Genomic DNA, 26,928 nt, shown 5'->3' with positions numbered 1-26,928 from the left:
TTATTTAAACTCGGAGTACAATTGAGGGGCATGCCCTCATTTTAAATGTAGCCGAAATACAATGATAATTGTATAATGATGGTGATGATGATGATGACGTTAAATATTAAATCTTGGGATCATTCTGAATGATTGTGGAGATGACTGATTCATCCTGTGAAGTCAAGTCATAGTCCAGCAGCCAGGGGTGTGGAGTTGGAAATTTGGTAGCCTACATCAGTATATAGTTTTTTTTATTGGCCTTTTATTGACCCCTTATAGGGGTTCATATGTGACCATACCATTAACAACCTATATAAGGTAAGAATGTCAAAATGTCAATGTCACTCTTTGGGCTAAAAAGGCCATCATCACAAATGTGATGAGGTCAGCACATTTTGGACACATTTGGGCAAGTGTCTATGGCCGTTTTTTTTGTTTTATTTGTGCAAAATGAATGGATTCAGAATCATGATTCATGAAACCCCCTAGTTTGACTTTGACATGTCACATGCTACATAAAGCATAATGACATTTTTAAAATCTTGCCTTTATATGTTGTTTAAAAAAGAATTTGAAAACAAACATTAAACACAAAATGGTATGCCTCTCCGAGGCTATCTGAGAGGTGAGGTCTCTGAGGTCACCAGCAGTTATAATAGACCTGGGTGACATCCCACTGCTCTAGGCCTCACTCACACAAGACACACGCAAGTGTCATGAAACCATGTGACTCCCATTGGAAATGCATTGAGGCAGCCATAACACACAGAAGACACAGGACACAAGTGTGTCTTGCGTGTGTCTTACGTGTGAGTGAGGCCCAAGTAGGCAATGGAAACAATAGACAGGTGACAAAAATGTATGGTGAATTAGTCATGTGCAGATACACTGCATACACTATGTTTGCTTGTTTACTGTTGAGTGAGAAAACAATATGTTGCACATTAAGCTAATCATCTGGGGACCCATCACCCCCCCCCCCCCCCCCCCCCCCCCCCCCCCACCCCAAATGATTTGACACACACACACACGGACACACACGGACACACACGGACGCTCTACAGCCTATAAAGAAAGACAGTGTGCATATCTTGTGAAATAATTATCATGATAACTTCCAGATTCCATTTAGGCTACTAGTATAACGTGGCACACAGTAGGCCTCAGTTACATGCACAAAATGTATTCAGAATGAATGAATTCATTCCGAACAGAGATTCATACCCAACTGTTTACATGGAACCTGAATACAAGTATTCCTATTCCTCAATTGTTTACATGACCAAAGCATTCATTCGGAATATAACTTTGGACTATAGAGATGGCCAACCCATAACCGTTAACCCTTAAGAAATGAATAACCGACAAACACTAACAGCTATTATCTGATGAAATAAAATAAAAATATATTTTGAAGCGCAGTCCCTGCAACCACACGTGACCTCCACCCAAAACAAGCGCATTTTATAAACTTTGTGTATTTGTATTTTTCTGCGCACATAAAATGTCTCCAAATGGCCATCCTTGCTTAGACATGGGCATAAAGCACTATAGTCTACTATTAAAAGGGCAGACAAAAATAAGACAAAAATATTACATGTATTCCAAACTCCCAGTAGCATTAAAAGTGTTTATATGGTGATCTATACCGATTGAAACGGTATATACCACCCCCTCCAGACCAGAATGAAAATTCATTTGGAATGGGATATTCTATTCCAATTGAGGTGTTTACATGAGCATTTTTGAGTGGTGTAAACCACTCCTACAACTGGCTTTGTTAGTTTACGTGTCTGTCTGTCTGTTCGTACCAAAAAATGAGCATGGTTGCTATGGTCACCTAGCCTGGCTAATAAGCCAGACCGAATCAGACGTTGGCAAAAGAAAATTGCCTGCCGGCGGATAAGCCTATCTCACAGAATTTCCCCGCCCCCCTAAATACGCCCCCTTTCGGAGTTAGTGGTGATAGCGTGACGTCACTCCATAGACGCTACATGTTAACAGAGGTAATTTAAGAAGTCTACAACTTTTGTTTTCTCAAGGTAAGGTTTGTTCTATCTGTTCGACCTGATTTACCATCTTGTTTGCTTCATAATAATATTGGTCTGTCACATTTTTACAAATGTACTTAGATTCTCCAGAGAAAAAAACGTGTAAATGCTCATGTTAAAGACACCACTATTTACCGGAAGTGGGCGTGGAAAGCGGGCTGTGAGATAGGCCTATTACGGTCTGGAGAGGCTCAATTGTACGCCCATTTCCTACGCCAGAGAACATGGTGTGGCCAATCGGGACACGGTATGCAATATGGGCGGGCTTTGGTACAGTGACGTTCAATGCTTGAGACCTTTGACTGACAGTAGCTCTGACCAATTGCGTCAAAGAGAAAATGTTTGAACCCGCCCCCCGGGAAAAAAGATCCATACACAGCATCTCCAGACTCAAATACCACACGACAGTGTGATTTGAGTCTGGCTTATTAGCCAGGCTAATGGTCACCCAGTTCACACGGGTGTGATTTCATTACGTCAGACATTACGTCAGACCACAGCTGATCAGTCTATATAAGACCTTACACCACTCGGTTCACACGGGTGTGATTTTATTATTCTGATGACTGGAATGAATCCATTCATTCCGAATTAATTTCTGCATGTAACTGAGGCCAGTGAGTGGTAAAGTGTACATGTGGCTTCAGTCAGCAGTGCAGTCTGCAGTAGTGGCACTCCTACAATAGCCACACTGTTTGGAATGAAAGGCGTGGTTGTTTTAGGCGAGTGACTTCTGACGTCAGAGCATGTGAGGTCTTCAAGTAGTGACGTCAGCAGCGCGTATTCGCCATAGGCCGTCAAGTCGTCGACGACATTGGTTTCTGTATCCGGTATTGCCTGGCAAATAAAATCTAAAATATAGTATAATACCGATATAACAATATAATGTGTTATATTATTACATCCCGTCGCTCGCCCGCAATAAATAATGTACAACGCGTCGTGACAAAAGCAGTACATTCACACTTTGTCGGCGAGCGACGCCGCAGTGCAACCAGAATGTAACGTGCGCTTTTATTTTGAAAGGAACCGTTCCGGACGTCATGCCTGATTCTGAACCACATTCATTCTGTTCCGCAGTGTTGCCATGTCCGCTTATTATAAGCGATTCTGGGGTTGCTTTTCTGTAAAGTTGCTTAGTTGTAAATATACAGGTATGTATCTTTCTGTGGAAAGCCTGGTCACGCGAGGTTAGTATCTTTCTATTAGTGTATTTTCATGTGCTGGACGGTGGACCCCCAAATTAATTTGTATTTGTCCCCCGATTGGCAGCGGTGGCCGAACGGTTTGCAGAGCGGTCTTGATACCGGAAGGTCGCCAGTTCGTATCCCCGGACCAGCACGTTCAAATTACCACCGCTGAAGTGCCCTTGAGCAAGGCATTGAACCACTACCATGAAATGTTCTATGAGCAGGGCCTGGCTGTAAACAAGTATCTGATGCTTAGTCCAGTTACCCTGGGTAAATAGTAACTTTGCTTTGCTTTGCCCTAACCCCCCCATCTGAAAATGCTTTGTGTGCCAGGGAGTCCCATACTAGATTTTTTTCAGTTTATTTCATTTTTTAATCTCTTCTCGATTCCCACTAACCTGACTCCGCCAGATGGGGCAGCAGAAAGTACACTGGGTTCCCCCCTACTGCGGGGGGAACCCAGTGTGGCAGCGGTGGCCGAACGGATTGCGGAGGGGTCTTGATACCAGAAGGTCGCCAGTTTGAATCAGCGATCCGACACGTTAAAATTACCACCGCCGAAGTGCCCTTGAGCAAGGCATTGAACCACTACCATGAAATGTTCTATGAGCAGGGCCTGGCTGGAAACAAGTTCTTGAGCTTAGCCCAGATACCCTGGGTAAATATAGTAACTTTGCTTTGTGTACTCTCTGCTGCCCCATCTGGCGGAGTCAGGTTAGATTCCCACCCCCCTCTCCTTTTTTATAAAGCTTTTTTAAGCTTTTTTTTTAAGCTACAAGGCAAGCTATCTACAAAGCTCTGTGAGCTTGTAGATATTTTCCAATAGCTGATGTAGTGCTGATGTAAAGTGCTCAATTAAAGTGTAATACTTTATGGTGTCGTCCACAGTTTAACAGTTTGGTATTGAGTTGTGCTTGAAACGTACTGTAATTCTCCAATCTGTTAATCAATCAATCAATCAATCAATCAATCAATCAATCAATCAATCAATCATTAATCAATCAATCAATCAATCAGTCAAACTCATTTGACATAGTCGCTTCTTTTTTGGCCTTGTTTTCTTAGACCTGGTTGCTTATTTCTTACAGCATCTGGCAACACCGGTTCCACGTCTCCTTCCCAGCAGGAAGTGATAATGTTCAACTCAAACTGAGCACAGCTCTGGGTGGGAGTGGGACGCTGTTAGGAGATCGATCAATCATTGATCTGATTGATAGACTGACTGACATCTTTTGAGTCGTTTTTCATTCTGATGATATTCACGTTCTCTGCAACTGCTCGTCATTCAGCTTCATCATCTGTGTTGTGAAAGACATAACTACACCTGTACCTGTTGTGTTGTGACGAGGACTTTGAGTGAGTAAATGATCTTCTTGACATTTATGTGGATTGTGTTCTTCTGTGTGTGACAATGTCTGTGTTTATTGTTTAATAATCACTTATCAGATTATAGATGTTAGTAGGTGTGTGTTTTAGCTCATATTGTCATTGTGTATTATTCCCAGTTCGTTGTCATGTGTGATATGTTTCTGAACTTTCTGTTCAGTTTGATTATGAGCATAATAGCAGACAGTTCTCCCTTTGCCTTGAGCTGTAAATCACGACAGAAGTATAGCTAAAGCAAAGGCACTTTTCAAATAGAACAGGTCTACTCTAGACCGTAGCCTACTCTCTAATAAAATAAAAATATTGTTATTAGTGTTAATTGTTTTTCAACTGTATGTTCTTTCAGTGTTTTATTCAATATTTGGGGATCTTCCAAAAGACTGTCTAAAACAATGTTGCACATTCTGTAGCCTAGATGTAACTAAGCACAGTTTATAACATTGCTTGTATGGGAACAGTAGGTATATTCTGTTCTGTTGTACACATAAATTACATGGGTTAAAGGATGCAGGATAGATGGGACTACTTGGGGGGTTGATGAATTGAGTATGAAGGACCCCATACCCAATGGAAACAAGCCATAGGCTTTCTTGGGCTTAAATCCTATTAGCAGACCTTGTATTGAACTGTACATTTCTGTACTTATTTTTGCAAACTGTTAATAAATCGATCAATCAATGATGGCACAGTTTGTAGAAGTGAGATGGTCAAAATTGTATTTGGAGTAGAAGTTGTTTGACAGATCATTGTGTATCTTGACAATATGAACATACATCTGTAAAACGATGAAAAAATGTGAATATTGGGTTTGCATGAATATGATTGAATCATTTCTGTTGATTGATCAATATTTCTAAACACTTTTAACAAAAGTCCCATTCAGTTGAGGATTCTCACTGGCCGTTGCCCCTCATGTCATTGTTTTTGCCATAGCAATATTATTAAGAACAGAAATGTTAAGTTAAATGTAATGTTTGCAGTATTCCACTTAGTTTAAACCGTAGTTATGACTAGCGATTTGACTGTTTTATAGCAGGTATAGCTGGTTGTAGGCCTCTGGCCTACTATTGTAACACAAGGTCTCACAAAAGATAAAGAAGTGCAACAACAAGAAGTAGTTTTAGTTTCCTTCTAATTATCTACTAGTACAATAGGCAGTAAAGGTTCTTTATTTATTCTGGTCTGACAGGTAAAGGGTTTACTGAAGGCGTGGTGTGGATCCACCTACAGTACGAGGGGAATTCTTGTGGCCTTAGATGCTAGTCCTCCTACATGCTATTACTGTAGTGTAGGAGGACAAATACTACAGCATATCCTGTTCCTTTCATAGCACAGGATACAGTACTGACAGTAAAGCAAAGCAAAGTTCTTTGTTTACCCAGGGTAAGTGGACTAAACTCGAGATGCTTGTTTACAGCCACGCCCTGCTCATAGAACATTTCATGGTTGGGGTTCAATGCCTTGCTCAAGGGCACTTCAGCGGTGGTAATTTTAACGTGCCGGTCCGGGGATTCGAACTGGCGACCTTCCGGTATCAAGACCGCTCCGCAAACCGTTCGGCCACCACTGCCTCTTACAGTCTATTACAGGTGTTCCCAAACTTTCACAGTTGGAAATTTGGCATCTTCCCACGACAGAAACTTAACAAAATATACATTATATACAGTATGAATAATCACTTGAGCCCTATTTAAAAAATATTGAAAATACCTGATCTGCAAGCTCTCAACGTTGTGAGCTTGCTATTTTCACAACTTTAGACAATTTGAGAAAATGTTTAAAGAAAATATTGTAAAACCCTTTTTGTTGTTGTAGCAAAGGTTAAAAACCAGGAACATTACTCCCATGAAAATGGCTGAGAAGGTCCTGGTCACCGGTGGAGGTGGCTACATCGGCAGTCATTGTGTTGTGGAGCTCATTGAAGCAGGCTATTGTCCAGTTGTCATGGATAACTTCAGCAACGCCATACGAGGTAAATTCCCTTATACTCTGTAGGACGATGGTGTCGGTTGCCTAAAAGAACGGATCATCAAGCTTGCCTAAAAGAACAGGTGTGTGTGTGTGTGTGTGTGTGTGTGTGTGTGTGTGTGTGTGTGTGTGTGTGTGTGTGTGTGTGTGTGTGTGTGTGTGTGTGTGTGTGTGTGTGTGTGTGTGTGTGTGTGTGTGTGTGTGTGTGTGTGTGTGTGTTATTGTATGTAACAATGTTCTGCCTTATGCACAACTAGCTGTTTTCCTATTACGGTATCTCATCTGACTGCACTGACAGTGTTTGTACAAGGCATATTTGTACTTCTGTTTATATGTGGACTTAAAGTTTGTGTGTGTGTGTTCTACATCCTGTTCTTTCTGGAGGAGAAGGGGACGTACCTGAAAGCATTTGCAGGATAGAGAAGTTCCTGGACACCAGCATTGAGTTCCATGAACTAGATATGTTGGACCGGCCTGGATTAGAAAAGCTCTTTAAGAAGGTCAGAAAGGCAATATTGTATTATATACAATGCTGTATATACTGTACAATTATGATTATATGTTCTAGTTCACTTCAAATGCATGAAATGACAACTGTCACTCCTTACCAAAAATTACTGACAAGACTCTATTGACCATATGCAGACCGCATCCATCTCGCCAGCAAGGTGCTAACTGCTAACTAGGTGAAACTTCCCATTAACAGTTATTTTTTAAGAGTTTAGAAGCGCTTGTTGGATATCACTCAGCCAGGACATTGCTTTACTGATAACGAGCGTTTCCAAACTCTGACACTTAGGAAAAAAAATAACCTGCACAGAATTGCTTGACAGGAAGTAGCCCATAACATGTCTACGGTGGATTTTTATGAAACAAAAACTTTACAGATTCAAAGAGGATAATTCAAGCTTTCTGTACAGCTGCAATGTTGGTGAGTTTGACGTTGTTTAATCATATGACCTTTCTGTTTGGATGAATGGGCTGTCAATGGGAAGTTGCACCTAGTTAGCACCTTGCTGGGAAGATGGATGCGGTCTGCATATGGTCAATAAGGTGTATCATTGAATTATTTAATGAATAAAATGTTATTTCAGCCAATCTGTGTGCAATAGTGCATCTGCATTGGAAAGCCAGAGGTTTCCTGGTTGACACTGGATTGGATTGGACACTAGATGCATCACCACAACAACTTCAATGTAGTTTTGACATTGCTGCAAGTGCAATGATCTCTCTCCGTCAAGAGAGGGAGACAGTTTTACTAAAACCTAGCCTTTATAGTAATTTGGTATTATTTCCTTTAAAAAATAAGAAGAAAATTAGTGTTTAGCTACATATCAAATATTGCGTATAATATCGTCACTGTCGGGCAGAAACCTCTTATCTCCATATTTCTTTTGTTTTCCCCCTATAAATTGTATCAATCAAAAGTACCAGAAAGCAGCTCAAAGCACTGCATGAAGCCGTGCCTTTTGAGCTTGTAGATCTGCCACTTTTGCTACTTTTTTTAGACATGAGGTTTCCACCCGACAGAGACCATATACTGTCCCCCCCCCCCCCCCCCTAGTGAGTGAATTGCATTTTGTGAATGCAACTCTCCATTGTGTTCAATCAATGTGTGTCTCGCTGCTTCACAGCATTCGTTCAGCGCCGTGATGCACTTTGCCGGTCTAAAGGCCGTCGGGGAGTCGGTGGAGAAGCCGCTGCACTATTATCACGTCAACCTCACCGGCACCATCAACCTGCTGCAGGTCAGTGTCTGCCTGCCCGCCTGCCCATGTTGTGATCTAACACACTGGTTCCCAAACGTTTCAGGTCGAGACCCAAAAGAGAGATTAGACGTTTGCCGAACTAGTACAAATGTGTCCATGACCCACAAATGGGTCCCGAGTCCCGACCCAGTGTTTGGGAACCAGTGATCTAACATCTCCACCCCAGCAGATTGAAGTGGTCATCATGCACACTGATGCTTGTCCTTGTTTTTCTCAAAGCATGACAACTTGTGTATTATGTGTGTGTGTGAGATAACTTGTATGCTAATTAATTGGTATTGCAAAATTGGTAACCACTAATGTGTGAGTGTGTACTAAGGCTTGCACTGTCTGCAGTTACCCGGAAACTCACAAAGGCTGTGTTACTGCCAAGTTGTGTGTGTGTGTGTGTGTGCGCGCGCGTCTGCTTTAGACTACTTACTGTATGTCAGCGGCTGCTGATCGTGCGCATTTGTGTGGTGTTTTGTGTGGCATGTGCACGTGTCCTCCCAGGTCATGCAGGCTCATGGCGTGCACAATCTGGTGTTCAGCAGCTCGGCCACGGTGTACGGAGACCCGCAGCGCCTCCCCATCGACGAGCAGCACCCGGTGGGCGGCTGCACCAACCCCTACGGCAAGACCAAGTACTTCATCGAGGAGATGGTGGTCGACCTGTGCAAGGCTGAAAAGGTGCTCTTCTGCCAACACAGCGTGTTTGCGTGCACGCTATCCCCCCAATAGTCAGGTTTATGGCGATCGTTTGAAGTGTTTACATTGCGATTGCATTAACCCATTAAGACCTGAGGCTGTCTCTGCAAATCCTAACATTTTTCAAAAAAAACGTACTGGTATGCTTCTATATATTAGTGGTACTCAAAGAAGGCCACCAACTCCCATCTCAACATATCTTGTGCCAGGGACCCTCCCAGAAGCAAAAATTAAAAAAGTTACTGTATAACATTTTTACTGTGTATTGATTCCATTGTTTATAAATCCATGACTTAATTTTCCCTGTGTGGAACCAGAACTGGAATGCAGTGCTGCTACGCTATTTCAACCCCATTGGAGCTCATGCCTCGGGCCAAATAGGAGAAGATCCACAGGGAATCCCCAACAACCTCCTGCCATATGTATCCCAGGTACATGTTCGTTTGTACAGCCTCCATGTCTTGGTCCTAAGATTGTGGTGTGTCTCCTTGATTTAGTATGTTTTAAAAATCAATACTTGTAGGAAAGAACACACCTAGAAGTCAGGCGTCTGCACAGGTGCGTAGGCCAGTGGACATCAATGAAAGGAATAGAATGCACCCGCACTGTATATTTGCTCAGTACAAGAGTATTTTTCTTTTGAATGCATTAAAAAGAAAAATACTCTTGTACTGAGCAAATATACAGTGTGCGGGTTGCATTATATTCCTTTCAAAAATGAATACTTGCCATCCTGTTACAAAAACGCTTAATGTCAGCAATGATTACAAAACAGGAAAACAAAATATACAAATTGTGCCACAAGGTCTTTAAATTAAATTAAATGGACAAAGAAAACCCAATCAAGTTCAGACAGAAGAAGGTTTTGTGCGGTAGCCATGTTCCATGCAGGCAGGAACAACAGAGTTCAGGAAATAAGAAATCTGGGACAGGGACAGCAGGCCATTATCAAAAATGTAACGTGTGTCTTTCACTTTATATGGTTGGGGTATGTTTTATCAAGTACCGTATGTTGACTGCAGACTGTAAAGGGCAAGCAAATCAAACACTGAATGTCTGAATTATTTACTTAGGTTGCCATCGGAAGAAGAAAGCATCTCAATGTATTTGGGGATGACTACGACACAATTGACGGAACAGGTAATACTCCTACTTATCATCATTTTTTTTAATTATTTTTGTCTCCACCAGGCCGAAGGCATGGGGAGAGAGTATGTTTTGCACTCTGTCCGTGTGTGTGTCCGTCCTTCCTTCCTTCCTTCCGTCCGTCCGTTATCAGCTAATCTCCGCCACCGTTGGCCCGATCCATGCCAAACTTTGCACACACACTCCCTGGATGCCAACAACGAACCTCTGCCCCAAATATTCTTCAATGGCCTGTTATAGCGCCACCATGAGGCCGATTTAGGCAAAACACATTTCTGTACATTACTCGTACACATTTTATCCATACATCACACAATTCGGTATACACCATCTTCATAGTCATGTGATCAACACGGATCTGCACCATTTCCCATCTTCCATCCTGATTGGCTAAGATTGGCTTCCAAAGCTCACATGATTGGTCCGTTTCGAACAAAATGTCGCAAATCACAAACACAGTGTGCAATTTCCGTGAAATTATACACGCACATTTCCACTAGGCCGAGGACGACATGCCACTCATTCTTTTCCAAATCAGCCTCATGGTGGCGCTATAACAGGCCAATTCCTGTTTTTAGCTATAACTGCATCGATCTGTATACAACTTATGTATGCACACTCCCTAGAGGCCATGGAAAAACATTGTCTCTGCATCCCTCCACATCTACCGGTTATAGCGCCACCATGAGGCCGATTTCTGCAAAACACATTGCTTATGTTAGTCGCACAGATTTCATCCAAATCTCACGCAAATCGGTACACATGATCTCTGTAGTCATGTGAACAAGACAGTCTGTTGGATTTCTCAGATTCTACACTGATTGGCTAACATTGCCTTCCAAAGTTTTCAGGAGTGGCCCGTTTTGTTCAAAATGCTGCACATGTCCTGCTCATCCAGAATTCTATCCTCAGAGATGCTATGAGTGATCTGGCTCTGCATTTCCTCAACAAAAGAACATTGTTGCAAAAAACAAACAAACAAACAAACATGTTTATATTACTCCTAAACATTTTGCCAAACATCTCACACAGTCCTATCCTCCTGGTGGAGACCTGTGCCCGGAAGGGCACTTTTTCTAGTTTACTACTGTAGCACTCAGCATTAATAACATTTTGTTCTCTTTGACTAGGGGTGAGAGACTATATACATGTTGTAGATCTGGCTAAAGGACACATAGCTGCTCTCAAGAAGCTGAAGGACAACTCTGGCTGCAAAGTATGTATACATATATTCACTTGAGTACTTTTAAACCTCCTTCAATGTTTAGTTCCCCGTTTGGCTTCTCTCACAGAACATTCTCTCATTCATTGCCTGCATTTGTGTGTCCAATCCATGCAGTATATTATGACACGTGTGTGTGTGTGTGTGTGTGTTTTTAGGCATACAACCTGGGAACAGGGACAGGCTATTCTGTGCTGCAGATGGTCAAAGCCATGGAGAAAGCCTCGGGGAAGGAGGTGAGTGACAGTTGGGCTATGTGACAGTAATGCCCGATTTAAACTTGGTTGCGTGCCGTGGCTCGTCCCGAAAATAACAGCTCATAGCTTGTAGATCTGCTATTTTCGGTGTGCGGCACTGGCACATAACTAAGTGTAAATCACCCTAAATTAGTGGTTTGGCAGTGGGACATCAGTAGGTTGTGTGTAGATCATAATGCTTTCTTCACTGTTCTCTGGGGACAATTACAATTTAGGCATTTAGCAGATGCTCTTAATCCAGAGCGACATACAGTAAGCAAGAACTAAAACATGATAATACATAAAAAATAGTCATCATGAATCATACGTAAGCTAAGAACCTAACAGTGGAATATCTATATAATGAAACTATGTGTATACAGTGAGTCACTGCCCAAAAGGTAGATCGCAATCTACTAGTAGATCACAAAGGCTGTGCAGGTTATTCCATCCCCCCCACCCTCTATTTCCCATTCCATTCCCGACCCACAGGTTGAGAACCACTGTCTTAGAGTGTAAAAACTGACCCTTAATGGTCAGGTTGACCGAATCAAAAGGTCTGATCAATGATCCCAGATCAGTAAATGGTGGCTATCATCAGAAAATCTGGTCCTGGTTTCTGAATGCAACCTCATTTGGGGAGAAAATAGTCAAGAATATTGCAGAACATTATATATATCAGGACATTACCACTTACAACCTTTTAACTAAGTCAATTCATATCTTAACAAAGACCTTTTTAATACCTCAAAAAAGAAAAAGCCTGATAGAATTACTGATTCGAAAGTAATCAACAAACTACTATAAAAACTCCTACAAGCTTCTACAAGGTCACACGTTCATGCCTCGCAGATCTGCTATTTTCACAATAGCCTTGGAACCGAGTGAAACTAAATTGAATGCCTCAACTCCTACATTTGTCCAAGTGCTTGTCAGTGTGGGGTGTCCCCAGTTCAAATATGATTATTTTGGGGGGGTCATGGCCTGAAAAGGTTGAGAACCACTGAACTAAGAGATAAATCATGACTGAGGTGCTTACTTTGTATCCTATGACTTGAGAGACTAATTAAACTACACTAATTGGCTCTGAAACATTCTCTCTAGACTAGTATTTTTAGCTACCTAAGTGGGCTACATGAGTCTGTCACATTTAGCTTTGTCCTGCTGAACGTGTGTCCATTAGATCAACTACCAGATCGCCCCTCGGAGAGAAGGAGATGTCGCCGCCTGCTATGCAGACCCTCGCCTGGCTGAGAAGGAGCTGGGATGGAAGGCCGACTTTGGCCTGGAAAGAATGTGTAAGGAGACACACGTGTGTGTGTGTGTGTGTGTGTGTGTGTGTGTGTGTGTGTGTGTGTGTGTGCGTGTGCGCGTGTGTGCGTGCAAAATGCATACCTTTTGTGTCCGCAAGTCTTCAGAAAATGTGCACAAAGACGGCCGAAATGAACACAAGAATGGACGGAAGTATCCGTTCAGGTTTTTTGTGTGATAAGTCTCATGATGTTTGGCTTGGGTTGAGTCTATGTGTATCAGGTGGCCACTGTGAAGGCTGTGGGTCTGGTGGTCAAACAATCTGGTCTTTTATAAAAAAAAGGCTTAGTTCAATTGAAGGATTACATTTGGAAAATAGTGGCCTGTATTAAGAATTTTTTGTTAGAAAGCCTTTCCCTTGAAGTGAGTTGTTAGAAAACAAGACATAGAGCCTAATTAATTACTAATCATGTGCTCCCTGTCCAATCAAAACTAGGTGTGCGGTTTGTGAACAAATCTCTCTAGATTAATTCAGACACCATTTAGACACCTTGTTCCTCCCTGGATCCACCAACGTTTTTGGAGAAAAAAAGACATGACTTTAAAAATAACATTTGAATCTACGGAATATCAATACGAAGCAACTGAAAATCACGTTATTTCAATTGTAGTGCATGGAGAGAAAGGATGTGGTTTACCTTTTGAAGAGGGACGGAAGGACTAATACCACACAGAGGGTGTCAAGTCTCACACAGTAATTGTGTGTGTGTGAGAGTGATTATTATTTTTTGACAGATATGATGACATTCAAACCATTCATAATAAAGTGCCGGCAGAATTTGCAGCATTCAGTGGCGACACCAGCAGGTTTTATTCCAGGAGCTGAGGGGGAGCTTGACTATTAATTGGGGGGTGCAGAGTGCAGACCTGTGGATATAATTATACCATGACCAAATGCAATCGGGTGTGATGCCAAAAAGTTTGTATGCTGGCATGTGTGCTGCCAGGGAAAATGTTCTTGTGCGTACTTTGACCTGCTGCATGTGAGTTCATGTTCAGCTACAGTTCATGAAGCTATATTGGCTATTTTCTGCAAATGTTTTCCCCACAAAACAGAAAATACACTAGCATAGAGCCCTGCCGGACTCCGCTCAACCATATGGGGTTTAAGTGGTTAATGGGAGATTACGAGACAGTTGCACTGGTCACCATTATGAAGATATATAGGAACTCACGCACACATTTCTGGTGGTGAAAGAACGTCATGATCGATGATCTGACAAGACGGCTAAGGATTTGACGCCTGATGCAGCTGAAGCAATTAACAGTTATTTGGGCTTTCCAACCACAGAGCAAATTCCATGCAGGTAGTTAAATGTCACACGCAGGGCTGTACACACACATGCAACATAATCAGACTCACTGTCGCTGAAAACATCACATGAATACAGTCAGACAGCATCTCTTCACCCAACCTCTGTTGGTTGCTACTTGCTAGGCCCACTTCATCAGATGAACTATACAGATTACATATGTTATCCACATAATGTATACAGTACATCAGGTGTTCTCAACCCGTGGGTCGCAACCCCTCGGGGGGTCGCCAAATTATTTTGGGGGGTCCCCAGATTATTAAAAGATTTATAAAAAATTGTCTGAAAAATGGAAATTAAGAGTTTACATGGTACACATAGTACGCATAAGCTTTCCTTAATTATTATATCTGGTTTCAGTATTTATTTATGATGTATTTTCTCCATTATTAGGGTTATAGTAGTGGTCAATTTGTGTTGGGGGTCAAAGCATTTCTGGGGGTCTTGAGCCAAAAACGTTGAGAACCCCTGCAGTACATAACATACTGTACTTTTATTGGGCCTGCTATATGGCCTTCTTAGGAGGTGCTAAAGCATGCCCAAGCTCCCCTCTAGCGACAGCATTGTTTCCAAAAGTGGCAAATGTTTTGATCAGCCCACATGTGTTACTGTTGATTTATGTCTCACTTAACCTTATCTTATTTCAGCATTTATATGATTCAACTCCGAAATGGTAATATCTCATTTGACATGGTGAAATATTTTCTTATATGTACTTGTGGTGTCGTTGTAGGTGAGGATGTGTGGCGATGGCAATCCCAAAACCCCAATGGATTTAACGCCATCATCTCTTGATGAAATGCCAGCTTCATCAAGTCGAATTTACGTCTTCATCAAGTTGACTCATGTCTTTCTCCGGTTCACCAGACCAAAACAAACGATACAATTCCTTTTTTTTCCTTTTTCACATGGAACCTCAAGACAAACTGAATGCTTTTTACTACTTTAATGTCTTTAATATTATCTTGATTCCAGTATGATTGTTAGTTACCTTAAAGGGACACTTCACCCTTTTTGCAAAGAAATATGTTAATGACGTTTAGAAGATATAGAACACTTTCCTGGGGGTCTTTATGTGGTTTTAGATATTTTAGATTTGAGCAGTGAGCCCAGTGTCTCTGATGTCATGGACACTGGGCTCACTTACTTCCTGGACTACAATGTCTTACTGAGACAACATGTAGTCCAGGAAGAGGACTTCGTTGGAGAGCCTCCCTGGGGGCTTGCATCAGAGACTGGTCTCACTGCTAAAATCTAAAGTATCTAAAACCACATATTACACACACAAAGACCCCCAGGAACGTGTTCTAAATCTTCTAAACGTCATTAACATATTTTTTTTTTTGCAAAAAGTGTGAAGTTTCCCTTTAACGTAGAGATAAACAGGAAAACAAATGTCTCAGTCTTGTCTTTTCAGTGTCGGTCATTGAACATTTGTTGTGTTATGACATGTGAATGTGTTAGGAACTCAGAAGGGAACAATATAAATATTTTCTAATGTAATAAATGCACAACCATTATTAAATGTGTAATCATTTGTCATTAGTTTTTGACTTATTTTTCCAGAAATGAATGGCAACCGTAGATCGAAGTTTACTATGAAAACCTGAATCTCACGTCAGTCAGTCTGTCAGTTATGCCTCGTGACACGCTCCATATATGGCCAATACAGAATTAATTCCATATGTTGGTCTGACCTCGCCAAATCCTGTACACTCAAGACACGCTCCATATGGCCAGCACAGAATTCATTCCATGTTGTTCTGACCTCATGTGTACACTTAGATCTCCGTATATGGAGCTGACCTGTTATGACATTCCATAATGTTGATCTGACCATCAAACCCTGTACACTCAAGACATGCTCCATATATGGCCAGTACAGAATTCATTCCATATGTTGATCTGACCTCATCAAACACCTAGATCTATAGAGCATCGCAGTCCTGCCCCCTTTCATGACGACGACAGGCCAGGAAACGCACAATTTTTTGGGCCGAACAAATCATTAGAAGAAAAAAGGGAAGGGTACAACACTTTTTGTTGTTTTTCTTTTTTCTAATTATTTTTTCAGCCCAAAAAAATTTTTGTTATGAGTTTTCACGATCTGTGTTGGCTTTGTCCGAGGCTTAAAAAGGTCTTTAAATAAATACCTTCTGAAACGTCTATGGGAAAAGCTGCGACGCTCTATAGCTGGCCTGTTCTGACATCACGATGATGTTCTGACATCACAATGATGACTCGACCAGCTTGGCCGACATTCCATTGGAAAGACTGAGTCAACTTACTTGACTATCAATGTTACAACACAACTTGACCAACTCAACGCGACCTCGCCCTTTAGGGCGAGGTCGCTTCTCACCTTCAGGGCGTCTTACTAGTAAATTACATGAAATTTGAGACGTTTTAGATAGACAGACCGCTGTGTGGAGAAATGCAGGTGCAGTGCCAACAGCAGTATGCATGAAATACAGGATGGATTCAGGTAAGCTTGTTGATTGATTACAGTTCACAAAAAGTACATCGGTACGATTATACAATGATGCTAAAAGGATAACACAAAGTACTTATTGTATTCAATTAATCAAGACTAGAGTAGGGTGTTCTACTGTTCTTATTGGATTTAAATTATTAGCAGACCTTGAAGTTGAACTGTGGCCCTGTGCTTTTTGCTGTTCAACTGTTCAAGTATTCAGTCAATCAATCAAGGTAAGACTAGACGGATATATAAAACACTATTTAAAAAAAACGTTAGCCTACAGTTAGATCCTAGAAATCTGCACAGGGTCAGAATTAATGTATATTCACATATTCTCTCAGATATAAGTACTCTAATGTACAATCTACCAGAGCAGTATATGCATGAATGAACTTGTCTACATTGGAGGCACACTAGGGCTTTAAATGGCTCCTTGGCCCTGGGGCACCCAGTTCAACACCCACGTCAGCATAGTCGTATTTTCGGTCTAAACGGGTTCGGTTTAGGGCTGAAGCAGGAAGTGCATGACTGCGAACTGTGTACGGAAAAAAAGGAGAGAAAAGGGGGGTGGAGTGGAGAGAGAGATTATTATATGAAAATACTTTGCCCAGCACAAATAAAAGATGGATTTAGGGACGAGTAGACTGTACCGGGCGTCGGGTGAACCAGGTCACCAGTGAGTATTGATAACGTTTGTCTGTCACGGGGAATGAGATCGAGGAGCTGTATGTGTGTTGTATGAGGAAGGAGTGGGGGAGAGAGAGCGGAGTTGCTTTAGGGCGTAAGCGGGTCCTCGGCAGACAGCATGCCCGACAGAGGAGGCGCTGGGTCCCGCAGCGGGCAGGCGAGGCGGTCGCTGCTGTCCCTTTGTGCTCCGGAGCTCCGCTGGGTGCGGTGTGGGGGGATTCTTTTTTTTCTTTTTTTTTTTTTAGGGAACGGGCGTTGGATCGTCGTAACTCGTGCACGGCACACACACACAACGCACGTATTGTGTGTGGATGTGTGTTGTTACAGTGCGTTGGTTTTTCATTGTGTCTTCATGGTTGGTTCTATTGTGTGGAGCTGGCTGCTGTGTGGGTCTTTAAAGTGGGCGTTCTCTTTAGGATCTCTGCTGCTGCCTGGCTGCTGCTGCCCGCTTTTAGACACAGTATTAAGGCTACACTGCTGCTGGACTGCAGTGAAGGTCTGGATGAGATTAATAATATGGCTGAATTTATGACCAAAAGAACCACCACCAGGAAGGAACAGGGCAGATGAGATCTGAGTCCTCCTACTGCGTCCTCTTGCGGGTGTTCAGAATGATGATCGCACAATGTCGGGCGTTTGGGGCACTCGTTTTATTCAAAGAAAATAAATCAACATAATATAGCCTACATATGGATGGATATTAATGCCGAATAGTATCTTGAAAAAACAACTCCTATACTGTAGTATCACGCCTGAATTATACTTTGATTTAGCCTGCTGAACTGTCCTGATACTGATTTAAATACGAAAAGTGGCGACCACAAGCTTGACAACCCTATGCGGTGTGAACTTGTAGATCGTCTTTTTTGTGGGTGTGCGAGACTATATATGTGCAACAACCGTGAAATCAGTTTGACACTTTCACTGGTGTGCGGCAGAATAGAAATGTTCACTTTTAGGATATTTTGATTATTTGATCGCATTATTTGATATTGACGGATTATTTGATCACATTTCTTTGTCTGTCTTTGCCTCTAGATTTATTTAAAATTAAATGGCTTCATTCTCCATCTCCGAGGGGTTTGTGTGTCACCCCATGTCGTCTTTAGCGGAGTCACTTTGTCACCCGATGTTCTGTTTTGACTCGGGTGTTGCCTCGCAGCCCATTAGGGGATAAAAGGGGGTAGAGATTGATTGAAGGCTCATCTAGCCAGTCACAGCGCGGAATGCGTTTACTAGTGGTGGTGTCCTACTGTAGTGTAGATTGGAAACAAAGACAGCGGGGTGTCACAAGACTAGTGTAACACTGCAGTCAGTGGGGGAATGTGAATAGAGATGTCAGGAAGAGTGGCCACCTCAATGTGAAATAGGCAATTTAAAAATGTCCTATTATGCGGAGAAACTACTAGACGCTGTGCTTTGGAAAAAGTACAGTAGGCATATACCTGATTTGAACATGCACGGTATTGATTGAATTTTTATTTCATAGTATGTAGAAAGGGTGCATTTCAAATGAAAGCACAAGTCAATAGAAAAACTGTTACTGTGGAACATGAATAAGCATTAGGCCTACACTTGTTTTGATGAATTGAACATACATGATGGACCCTCTTGTAAACAAGTGTAATGCTTAATTGGGTCGTCCACTCACAGTTAACAGCCTTTGTATTGAGTTTGTGCTTGAAATGTACTGTAATTCTGCAAACTGTTAATAAATATTTCAATCAATCAATCAAAAACAGGGTCCGGTCCACTATTTTCAATTCATCAGAACATTTCGAGATGTACAAATATACACTAATTAAGTTCTAGGTAGGCTACATCATCAGAAGTAAAGGAAAATTATCTGAAATATAAATGGAAAAGTGTACATGATTTACATGCTCATTATCAGTATATATCCAGTATCACAGGCTTCAGGGTTCAAATCCCGGTTCCATGGGGTCCCCAGCAAAATGTGTTGATATACAGCATCACAATCATTTGAACCACTTTATCCATATTTTATTTATTATTTTTTTTAAAAAATTTAACAACTCATTATATATTTTTTCTTTCTTTTTTACATAAATCTTCTCTTCTGTGGGTGTCCCAAAAACCTTTTAAAAGTGGATCTGTGGCCCAATGCATACAATATGCAATATTGCAGTATGCAGTAGGCCTATTTACAATACAATTTGGGGGTCCTCGGCACGAAAAAGTTTGAGAACCAGTGATTTAAAATAATGAAAGTAATCGATAGATTAATCGGTATGACAATATTCGATAGTTGCAGCCCTACATGACATTAGCCTCGCGTATAGCGATTCTAATATCACTGCGGCAACATGCATTGCAAAGGCAGATGAAGGCTGGCTATGTGAGGCTAACAAGACATAGTAGTCCTACATGCAGGGGTGGAAAGTAACTAAGTATATGTACTCAAATACGTACAATTATGAGGTATTTTGTACGTTACTTGAGTATTTCCAATTTCCAATACTTCTACTCCACTACAATTATTTTAAAACTTAGATTTATTATTACAAAACATATACTAAATCACTTCAGCCCTATACATTCCAGCCATTTGATAATAGCTCACAATGCGCCGCGATGTTTAGCATTGTGAGCTTGTAGATCTGCTATTTTCAAAAGATTTTTATACATTGGGACATTCTGCATAATGAGGTGGTGTTTTTGTAGGCCTACTTTTACTCAAGTAGGCTACAATTTGAATTCCGGGCTTTTACATGTAACAGAGTATTGCTATATTGCAGTATTGATGCTCTTTACGTTTTCCACCGCTGCTTACATCAGAGGCGTATCTACAATAAGGCGAGGGCAGGCGTCCGCCTGTCCAAATCCATTTCTGGCCTGGCCAAAATCCATACAATCCATCAAAAAAAAGAAGACAAAAACAAGACCTGAGAACTATTAATGGACAGCTGATTGGCCGTTGCGGTAGAGCGCGACCCTCAATCACCCATTGGAATGTAAATGCATGCCTTTCAGCCTTTGTATCCCACTCGTCTGGCAGGTATATCTATTTGAAAACCTTTAGTGCTACGATTGTGCGCGGGGAGACGACAATTAACACATGATCTTGCCTGCCCAAAACGTAATTCCTGGATACGCCACTGGCTTACATGTTGTCGTTATGGTTTGCGTTGCAGGCAGGCTCAACGGTGGTTCAACACGTCTGACATCACGGCGGCGCACCAGAACAGCCTGCTGAAGCAGCTGAACCAGCAGCGCCACCAGGAGCGCTTCTGCGACTGCATCGTGCTGGTGGAGGGCACGCTGTTCCGCGCGCACCGCAACGTGCTGTTCGCCAGCAGCGGCTACTTCCGCATGCTGCTGTCCAGCGATCAGGCGGGGGCGGGGGGCGAGGGGGGGCTGGCCGACCACCACCACACGGCCGCCACCGCCACCTTCGATGCCTTCAGCCCCGAGACGTTCGCCGTCATCCTGGACTTCATCTACTCGGGCCAGCTGGAGCTCTCGGGCCACAACGTGATCGAGGTTTGGTTCGGTTCGGTTTTGTTTGTTTATTCAATGTGTACAAAAGATGCATATCAAAAGATAAGAAACTATCGAGTTACCGTGCAAGAAAAGGAAGAAAGCACATCCTATTCGGAATCCTTTTCCTTAAGCACTGACTGCCATGGACGGCTCTGGATGTCATCCAACACTTGACTGTTATGGACATCCCCGGACGTCAATGACGTGTTTTCAGTTATTGCGCTAGAGGGCGCTCTACGCCAACATATAAATGATGCTAGGTTGCTAAGAGACGGATACAACCGGAAATGAACCAGAAGTAAAAACAATTGTATTCTGTCCGCCTCCACGTTATCAGATAAAATACATTTATCTGGTATTCTTTTCCCAGATTGCGTTTTTGGTCAAAACAAGCTATATTCAAAGGCCCATAACTAATGAACCGATGAACGTGTTTACAAAATGTATTTTCCGGTTTAAAGAAAATATGATCGTCCGCCCCTCCTTTGTTTCCACCCTGGACACATTGTGGGTCCTGTAGGCCGACAAAATAAGCTAAAAACACTCAAAAATGTAATGGTTATGAGGGTAGTATGACGGACGGTTAAAGTTAAAGTAATGTCTTTTGCCGTATCGAGCAGGTGATGTCTGCGGCCAGCTACCTGCAGATGAACAACGTCATCAGCTACTGTAAGAACTTCATCAAGTCTTCGTTGGACATCAGCGTCAAGGAGGAAGAGGAGGAGCGATGCGTCAGCCTGCCCGAGTTGTGCGGCTTCAGCTCACCCCCTGGTGGCGACGTGGAAGACGACGCGTCGGACCAGCAGCAACAGCGGGCTCCGTGTCCCTCCGTCAGCCCCCCGCCCGCGCTCTGGACGCACGACAACAGCAGCAGGTAGCTTCTGTCACTAGACTTTTTTGAGGGGCGCTAGCCCCTCCTATATTCAGCTATTAGTGTAGATTTTCGTCTTACACAAACATTCAATTCCCATTGACAATGCATGGAGAATTTACGTCATATGTGTCTGAGCAAATCGGCTATTTTCGTCCTACACAAACATTAAATTCCCATTGACAATGAATGGACAATTTTACGTCATAGTGTCTGAGCAAATAGACATGTTACGTCATGATGATGTACGTGGGGGTGTACGTGGGTCTGAAGACCCACCTTTTCAGACTCCATCATGGCCCATAGCACTTATCCTACCCCCTTAGATAGCACTTTTTAGACTTAGATAGCATTTGAAACAGACTTATAGCATGTCATGTAGACAGCACAATAATTGCATTGTATGTAGTCATAGCACATCATAGTACATATGTATAGCATAGTATAGTATATATGTATATTTAATAGGTATAGTGTCATTATATAGATATGTTCTAGTTACGTTCTTAGCTTACGCATGTTTCTTGATAAATGCATTTTATATATGTGATGTATTCCCATACTTTTGTTCTTGCCTAATGTAAGTCGCTCTGGATTAAGAGCGTCTGCTAAATGCCTAAATTGTAAATTGTAAATTGATGATAAGAGCGCCCCTCACTTCACACGGGTGTGATTTGTTTTTGGTCCAATCTGTATGGTAGATGCATACAATCTGTATGTTAAGCAAGGGATAATGTATGGCTAGGTGGTCAACAAAACAAAGCATTTCCTTGCTTACGGTAATGAAAGTATTCCAAGTTGGCACCGCAGAGCGCAACAGTCGCCTCGGAGTGTTGATCAAATGGAATACATTTTCGTGGTTCTGCATCGTCTATTTCTCGCTTCAAATGTTTTCAAAAACTTTTTTGAGAGTAAAGTTTACTTGTAAATGACATTGTGTGTTTGTTTACATGGCTGTCATGTTGGCTACACTACAGTATACAATCCAAGCCGCGCAGCAGGTGCTCTGAGGCTTTGATTAGGCAGCGGTCGGAAATAACACACCGCTGAATTCAGCGATTAACCAATCAGAATCAAGCATTCAACCAAGTCGTGTAATAATACAATATAACATATACAAGTGGGGTGGTTGTATTTTGTCTAACCTGCTCTTCTATTGAGATATTTAGATCGTGTCAAAGGTCATTTCTAACCTAGACACAGGATCTGACACACATTTTGACCTGATGTTCAAGTTTCAATTCATCCCCTTAGCAAGCAGGCCGGCTCTATTAGTCATTTCAACACTTGCACAGGAAAACAAAGTTACAATCCGGGTTAGAAGAGGAAAGAGTTCCAGCTTTAATGACTTTATACTTTCAACAATTTTCAAAAAGAGTGGAAAACGACATGGTGAAAATTCCTCTTAGTTTCATCCGGCTGTTATTATTCAGGCGAACGGAAACGACTCTTAACGGAGTTATGGAAAAAAAGAAAAGGAAAAATTGCAATCGTGTCAATTATTCCATAATAATTGACAGGCCTCACACCAGGTCTCAGCCAGGCTTCCTGCTGAAGGATCCGGACGGGGAAGCGGCGTCGTTGGAGATGAAGGTGGAGTCCAACAGTCCCACGCACGACCTCAGCCGGGATGAGGACGACATGCACGACCCCCACGACCCCTTGTTCACGCTGCCTGGCCCGGAGCGCCGGCGAGGCAGAGGGGCCAAGAGGAGAGCGCCGCCTTACTCCTCTCGCTCCTCCGCCGCCGCACAGCGCGAGGCGCTGGAGATCGAGGAGGCGCGGGCGCAGAAGGCGGAGAAGGCAGAGGAGCTGTACGCCACGTTGCCGACCATCCTGGGGTTCATTGGGAACTTCAACAAAGGTGAGTGGAGCGGTTGACAGCATTCCGTTGCTGTCGGATAAGAAACATCTTATTGAAACGTGGCACAAAGCGACGCGTTTTGAACCATGTATGTCCAACAGTTTCGAGGTTATCTTATTAGTATCTCAGTAGTAATTATGTCTAGCTGTTTTGTTGTCCTCACCGGACCCAATCATGTACGGGTACGGTACCTCAATACCACAAATCTTGTGGTCATTTATAGCCAAGAGCTTCAATGTGGTAATTGATAGGAAGAGTTCACACTGCAGTTAAAAGATGAGCCACTAGATGGCTACACCAGCTTGTGTATCCTCACCTGCAAACAGCCACCAGGATTTAATTTGTCCTTTTTTCTACTGTCTACTTTATGGTAGTTTGAAAAATACTTAAAAAGTAATCAAAGGAGGCAGTCCTTCTACAGCCAGCCAAGTGTGCATTTTACAGTGCAAAGTCATATTTTGCAGTTCAAGCAGTTGTCATCAAGCTTTTCTTTGGTAGAATGACAGTTGAAAGTCAACCCTTCACTGAAACGTCATAGAAATAAAAAGGGATTGAAAAAGAGAAGTCAGAAGCCACTTTTATGTCGTTCTCCACAGACAACCCGTCCATGCGCTTCAAGTGCCCGTTCTGTACGCACACGGTGAAGAGGAAGGCGGACCTGAAGCGCCACCTGCGCTGTCACACGGGGGAGAGGCCGTACCCCTGTCAGGCCTGCAACAAACGCTTCACCCGCCTGGAGCACCTGCGTAGCCATGTGGAAACGGTAGGCTCGCCTACACACACGCACACACACTTAGTAGTATAATAGTTCCCTCAAAATATGAGGTAACACACAAGCGCATACACCAGAAATTATACCAAAACCCATAGTAAAAAAAAAAAAACAATCATAGATTTCTCATTTTGTCTACATATCTGTCCAAATCTCATTCCTTGTTCCCGTTCCCTGCTCCCTGCTTCCTTCCCACGCCCCCTACAGATCCACCAGGCCAGGAAGCTGGTGTGCAGGAAGTGCAAGTGTCCGGTGACGGAGGAGACGGGCCACGTGGTGTGCGAGGGGTCGCGGCGCTACCGCATGTGCACGACGTGCGTCCAGGAGGTGGGCTGCGACAGCATGCCCATGGACGGCCTGGACGGGGACGGGGAGGAGGGCCCCGCGCTGCTGCTGGGCGTGGACGGCGAGGAGGAGGGGGGCGGGGACACCCAGAGGTCCTGGATGGGGACGGACGGAGACGACGACCTGGCGGAGGACTCGGGGGCCGACCTCATCATCCAGGAGGTGGACGACAGCGACGTGGAACTGCAGTGAACCTGTCCTCCTGTCCCCGTGCTGCTGGGACGCGAACATTGAGTCTGTAGGAGACGAGACGACGGGAGACGTGGCTTGTGATTGGCTGAGACGGGCCGTCGTGTGGGTATAGGGAGCGCTCCGCTGCGTTGACTTGGACCACGCGTGAGGTGGTGTAGACATGACGGAGGTACAGAAACTAGTGGGGTGGGCGAGAATTTACGATTCTGTCCCTGTCAGTACATAACTCGGACGGGGCTGAGTCAGCTCAAGTGAACTTCGCAACGTTCGGCACGGCAACTCGTTCGCTCTGCGTCTCGTGGCTCAAGTTTGCTTGAGACGGTGTGCCTCCGTTGCGGTGAAAACAAGCGCTCCCTAACGTCTCGCCTCCTACGGAAACAGTTAATAGCTGTTGGGACGGGAACCAAAGAGCTGGGCGTGCGTGAGTGTCTGCAGGACATGCATGCGTTTGGCCTGGGTGGAAGCCATGATTTATGCAAAATTAAATGTATGCACAAAAATGCTTAATATTGATTATGTAAATACAGATTAATAACCATTTAAATACAGCCAATTAGTCATTATTACATACAGAGGAAACGGTCAACATTGCCAGCTAAATAGAATGCTTTTTTCCCCCTGTTGTTCCTTAAATAATTGCAGTATCCAAAGCATGCATTTTCAGTGTTTTCATTTGTTTGGATAGGTAGAAACTCAAAGTTGTGTTTCACATGCATGTACAAACAAAGTACGTTTTGTTAAGGTGCAGCTACTTAAATAAAGGTGACGTTGGGGGCGTTTCAACAAATCGTCAGGTGAAAACCTGTTACTTGTCAGGAAATGGCAAGCTCTTGTTTATACTTTTCATTGGTTCAACATTTATGAAACCCACAGCCAGAATTAACCACTTTGATTTTAACCTCTTAAACCCCAGCGTCCTTGTTGTCGGGAAGGCTGCAATCTTGTCTCTCGGCTATTTTGGCTATTTTCGGTGAAAGCTTTCCGCACAATAACAGCAAAAGGAAAACAGTACAGAGTCCCGAGGCACTCCGGTCAACCATATCGGTTTTTAAGTGGTTAAAATGTTTTCAAAAATAGGTTATCTTCTACTTTTTGCACGACACTCATGTACGACAATTAAAGTAGGAAAAATGTAGAAATTCAAGGTTTCCTCCCGACAGCAACGAAACGAACACCAGTATTCCGTGCCAAAACCTTTTGCTTCACAGCTGTGGGACAACTTTCTTATTTTATGATGCTCGTTTTGCATTTATTATTTATTATTTTGTACTATTTCCACAAGATATATATATATATTTTTATAGATTGATTTATTATTGTCTTCCACTGGCAGTGTCATACTTTCAGAGGGCAAGCTTAAATATGCTGTAATTACAGTCTATGAACGATAGATGGCGATGTCGGATGGAACATCGGATGGAAAAGTTGTGGCTTGTCATACAAAATTAAATACATTAAATAACAATTCCATTTCTTATGTGTCATTGGAAGTTCCAATAGTAAAGTTTCTCTTTTTGGCGTGTGTGTGTGTGTGTGTGTGTGTGTGTGTGTGTGTGTGTGTGTGTGTGTGTGTGTGTGTGTGTGTGTGTGTGTGTGTGTGTGTGTGTGTGTGTGTGTGTGTGTGTGTGTGTGTGTGTGTGTGTGTGTGTGTGTGTGTGTGTGTGTAACACACACACACACACACACACACAAATGTATATTTTTAAATATACATTTCCGAAGCAGTTGGTGGTTTAGACAAGAAAAGTATAATTGTGTGTGCACTGTGCATTTATCATGAAATGTCATTTGTAAATCTTCAATTCTGCATGTGAATTATTATGTTACATGCAGTGGTGGAAAGTATATAAGTACTATACTTTTGAGGTAATTGTACTTTACTTGAGTATTTCCAATTTGAGCAGAGGCAAATATTGTACTTTTACTAGTTTGAAAATAGCCAATCTACGATGC

General features: G+C 42.7%; 2 protein-coding genes across 5 annotated transcripts; both read left to right on the top strand.

Annotated features, from left to right (window-relative positions):
* Positions 1-4,349: 4,349 nt before the first annotated feature.
* Positions 4,350-15,265, top strand: gale (UDP-galactose-4-epimerase). Of its 2 annotated transcripts, none has more exons than XM_079527318.1 (11): positions 4,350-4,579; positions 6,425-6,581; positions 6,965-7,077; positions 8,212-8,325; positions 8,839-9,015; positions 9,351-9,464; positions 10,107-10,173; positions 11,310-11,395; positions 11,560-11,637; positions 12,821-12,935; positions 14,995-15,265. In XM_079527318.1, the coding sequence occupies exons 2-11, from the start codon at positions 6,455-6,457 to the stop codon at positions 15,054-15,056; spliced, it is 1,053 nt and encodes a 350-aa protein (XP_079383444.1). In that variant the 5' UTR covers positions 4,350-4,579; positions 6,425-6,454; the 3' UTR covers positions 15,057-15,265. The 2 variants fall into 2 exon arrangements, with proteins under 2 accessions (XP_079383444.1, XP_079383443.1); XM_079527317.1 differs by having other exon boundaries at positions 4,352-4,579; positions 6,962-7,077.
* A 1,394-nt stretch (positions 15,266-16,659) lies between these two features.
* Positions 16,660-26,445, top strand: zbtb8a (zinc finger and BTB domain containing 8A). Of its 3 annotated transcripts, none has more exons than XM_079527217.1 (6): positions 16,660-16,746; positions 20,583-20,931; positions 21,552-21,805; positions 23,323-23,666; positions 24,263-24,429; positions 24,646-26,445. In XM_079527217.1, the coding sequence occupies exons 1-6, from the start codon at positions 16,721-16,723 to the stop codon at positions 24,973-24,975; spliced, it is 1,470 nt and encodes a 489-aa protein (XP_079383343.1). In that variant the 5' UTR covers positions 16,660-16,720; the 3' UTR covers positions 24,976-26,445. The 3 variants fall into 3 exon arrangements, with proteins under 3 accessions (XP_079383343.1, XP_079383342.1, XP_079383341.1); XM_079527216.1 differs by lacking the exon at positions 16,660-16,746 and adding an exon at positions 17,220-17,416 and having other exon boundaries at positions 23,335-23,666; XM_079527215.1 differs by lacking the exon at positions 16,660-16,746 and adding an exon at positions 17,220-17,416.
* The last annotated feature ends 483 nt before the right edge of the window (positions 26,446-26,928 follow it).

This window comes from Electrona antarctica (genome assembly GCF_951216825.1).
Source record: "Electrona antarctica genome assembly, chromosome: 18".
Classification (NCBI taxonomy): Eukaryota; Metazoa; Chordata; class Actinopteri; order Myctophiformes; family Myctophidae; genus Electrona; species Electrona antarctica.
This window is presented reverse-complemented; position numbering and strand designations above follow the sequence as displayed.

Bases quoted from the DNA above. Each gene is read 5' to 3' on its own strand.
- gale (XM_079527317.1), top strand. From the start codon at position 6,455: ATGAAAATGGCTGAGAAGGTCCTGGTCACCGGTGGAGGTGGCTACATC. The intron at 9,016-9,350 runs GTGCTCTTCTGC...GTGTGGAACCAG, and splicing joins ACCTGTGCAAGGCTGAAAAG to AACTGGAATGCAGTGCTGCT. The intron at 11,638-12,820 runs GTGAGTGACAGT...TGTGTCCATTAG, and splicing joins AGAAAGCCTCGGGGAAGGAG to ATCAACTACCAGATCGCCCC.
- zbtb8a (XM_079527215.1), top strand. From the start codon at position 17,364: ATGGATTTAGGGACGAGTAGACTGTACCGGGCGTCGGGTGAACCAGGT. The intron at 21,806-23,322 runs GTAGCTTCTGTC...AATAATTGACAG, and splicing joins ACGCACGACAACAGCAGCAG to GCCTCACACCAGGTCTCAGC. The intron at 24,430-24,645 runs GTAGGCTCGCCT...CGCCCCCTACAG, and splicing joins TGCGTAGCCATGTGGAAACG to ATCCACCAGGCCAGGAAGCT.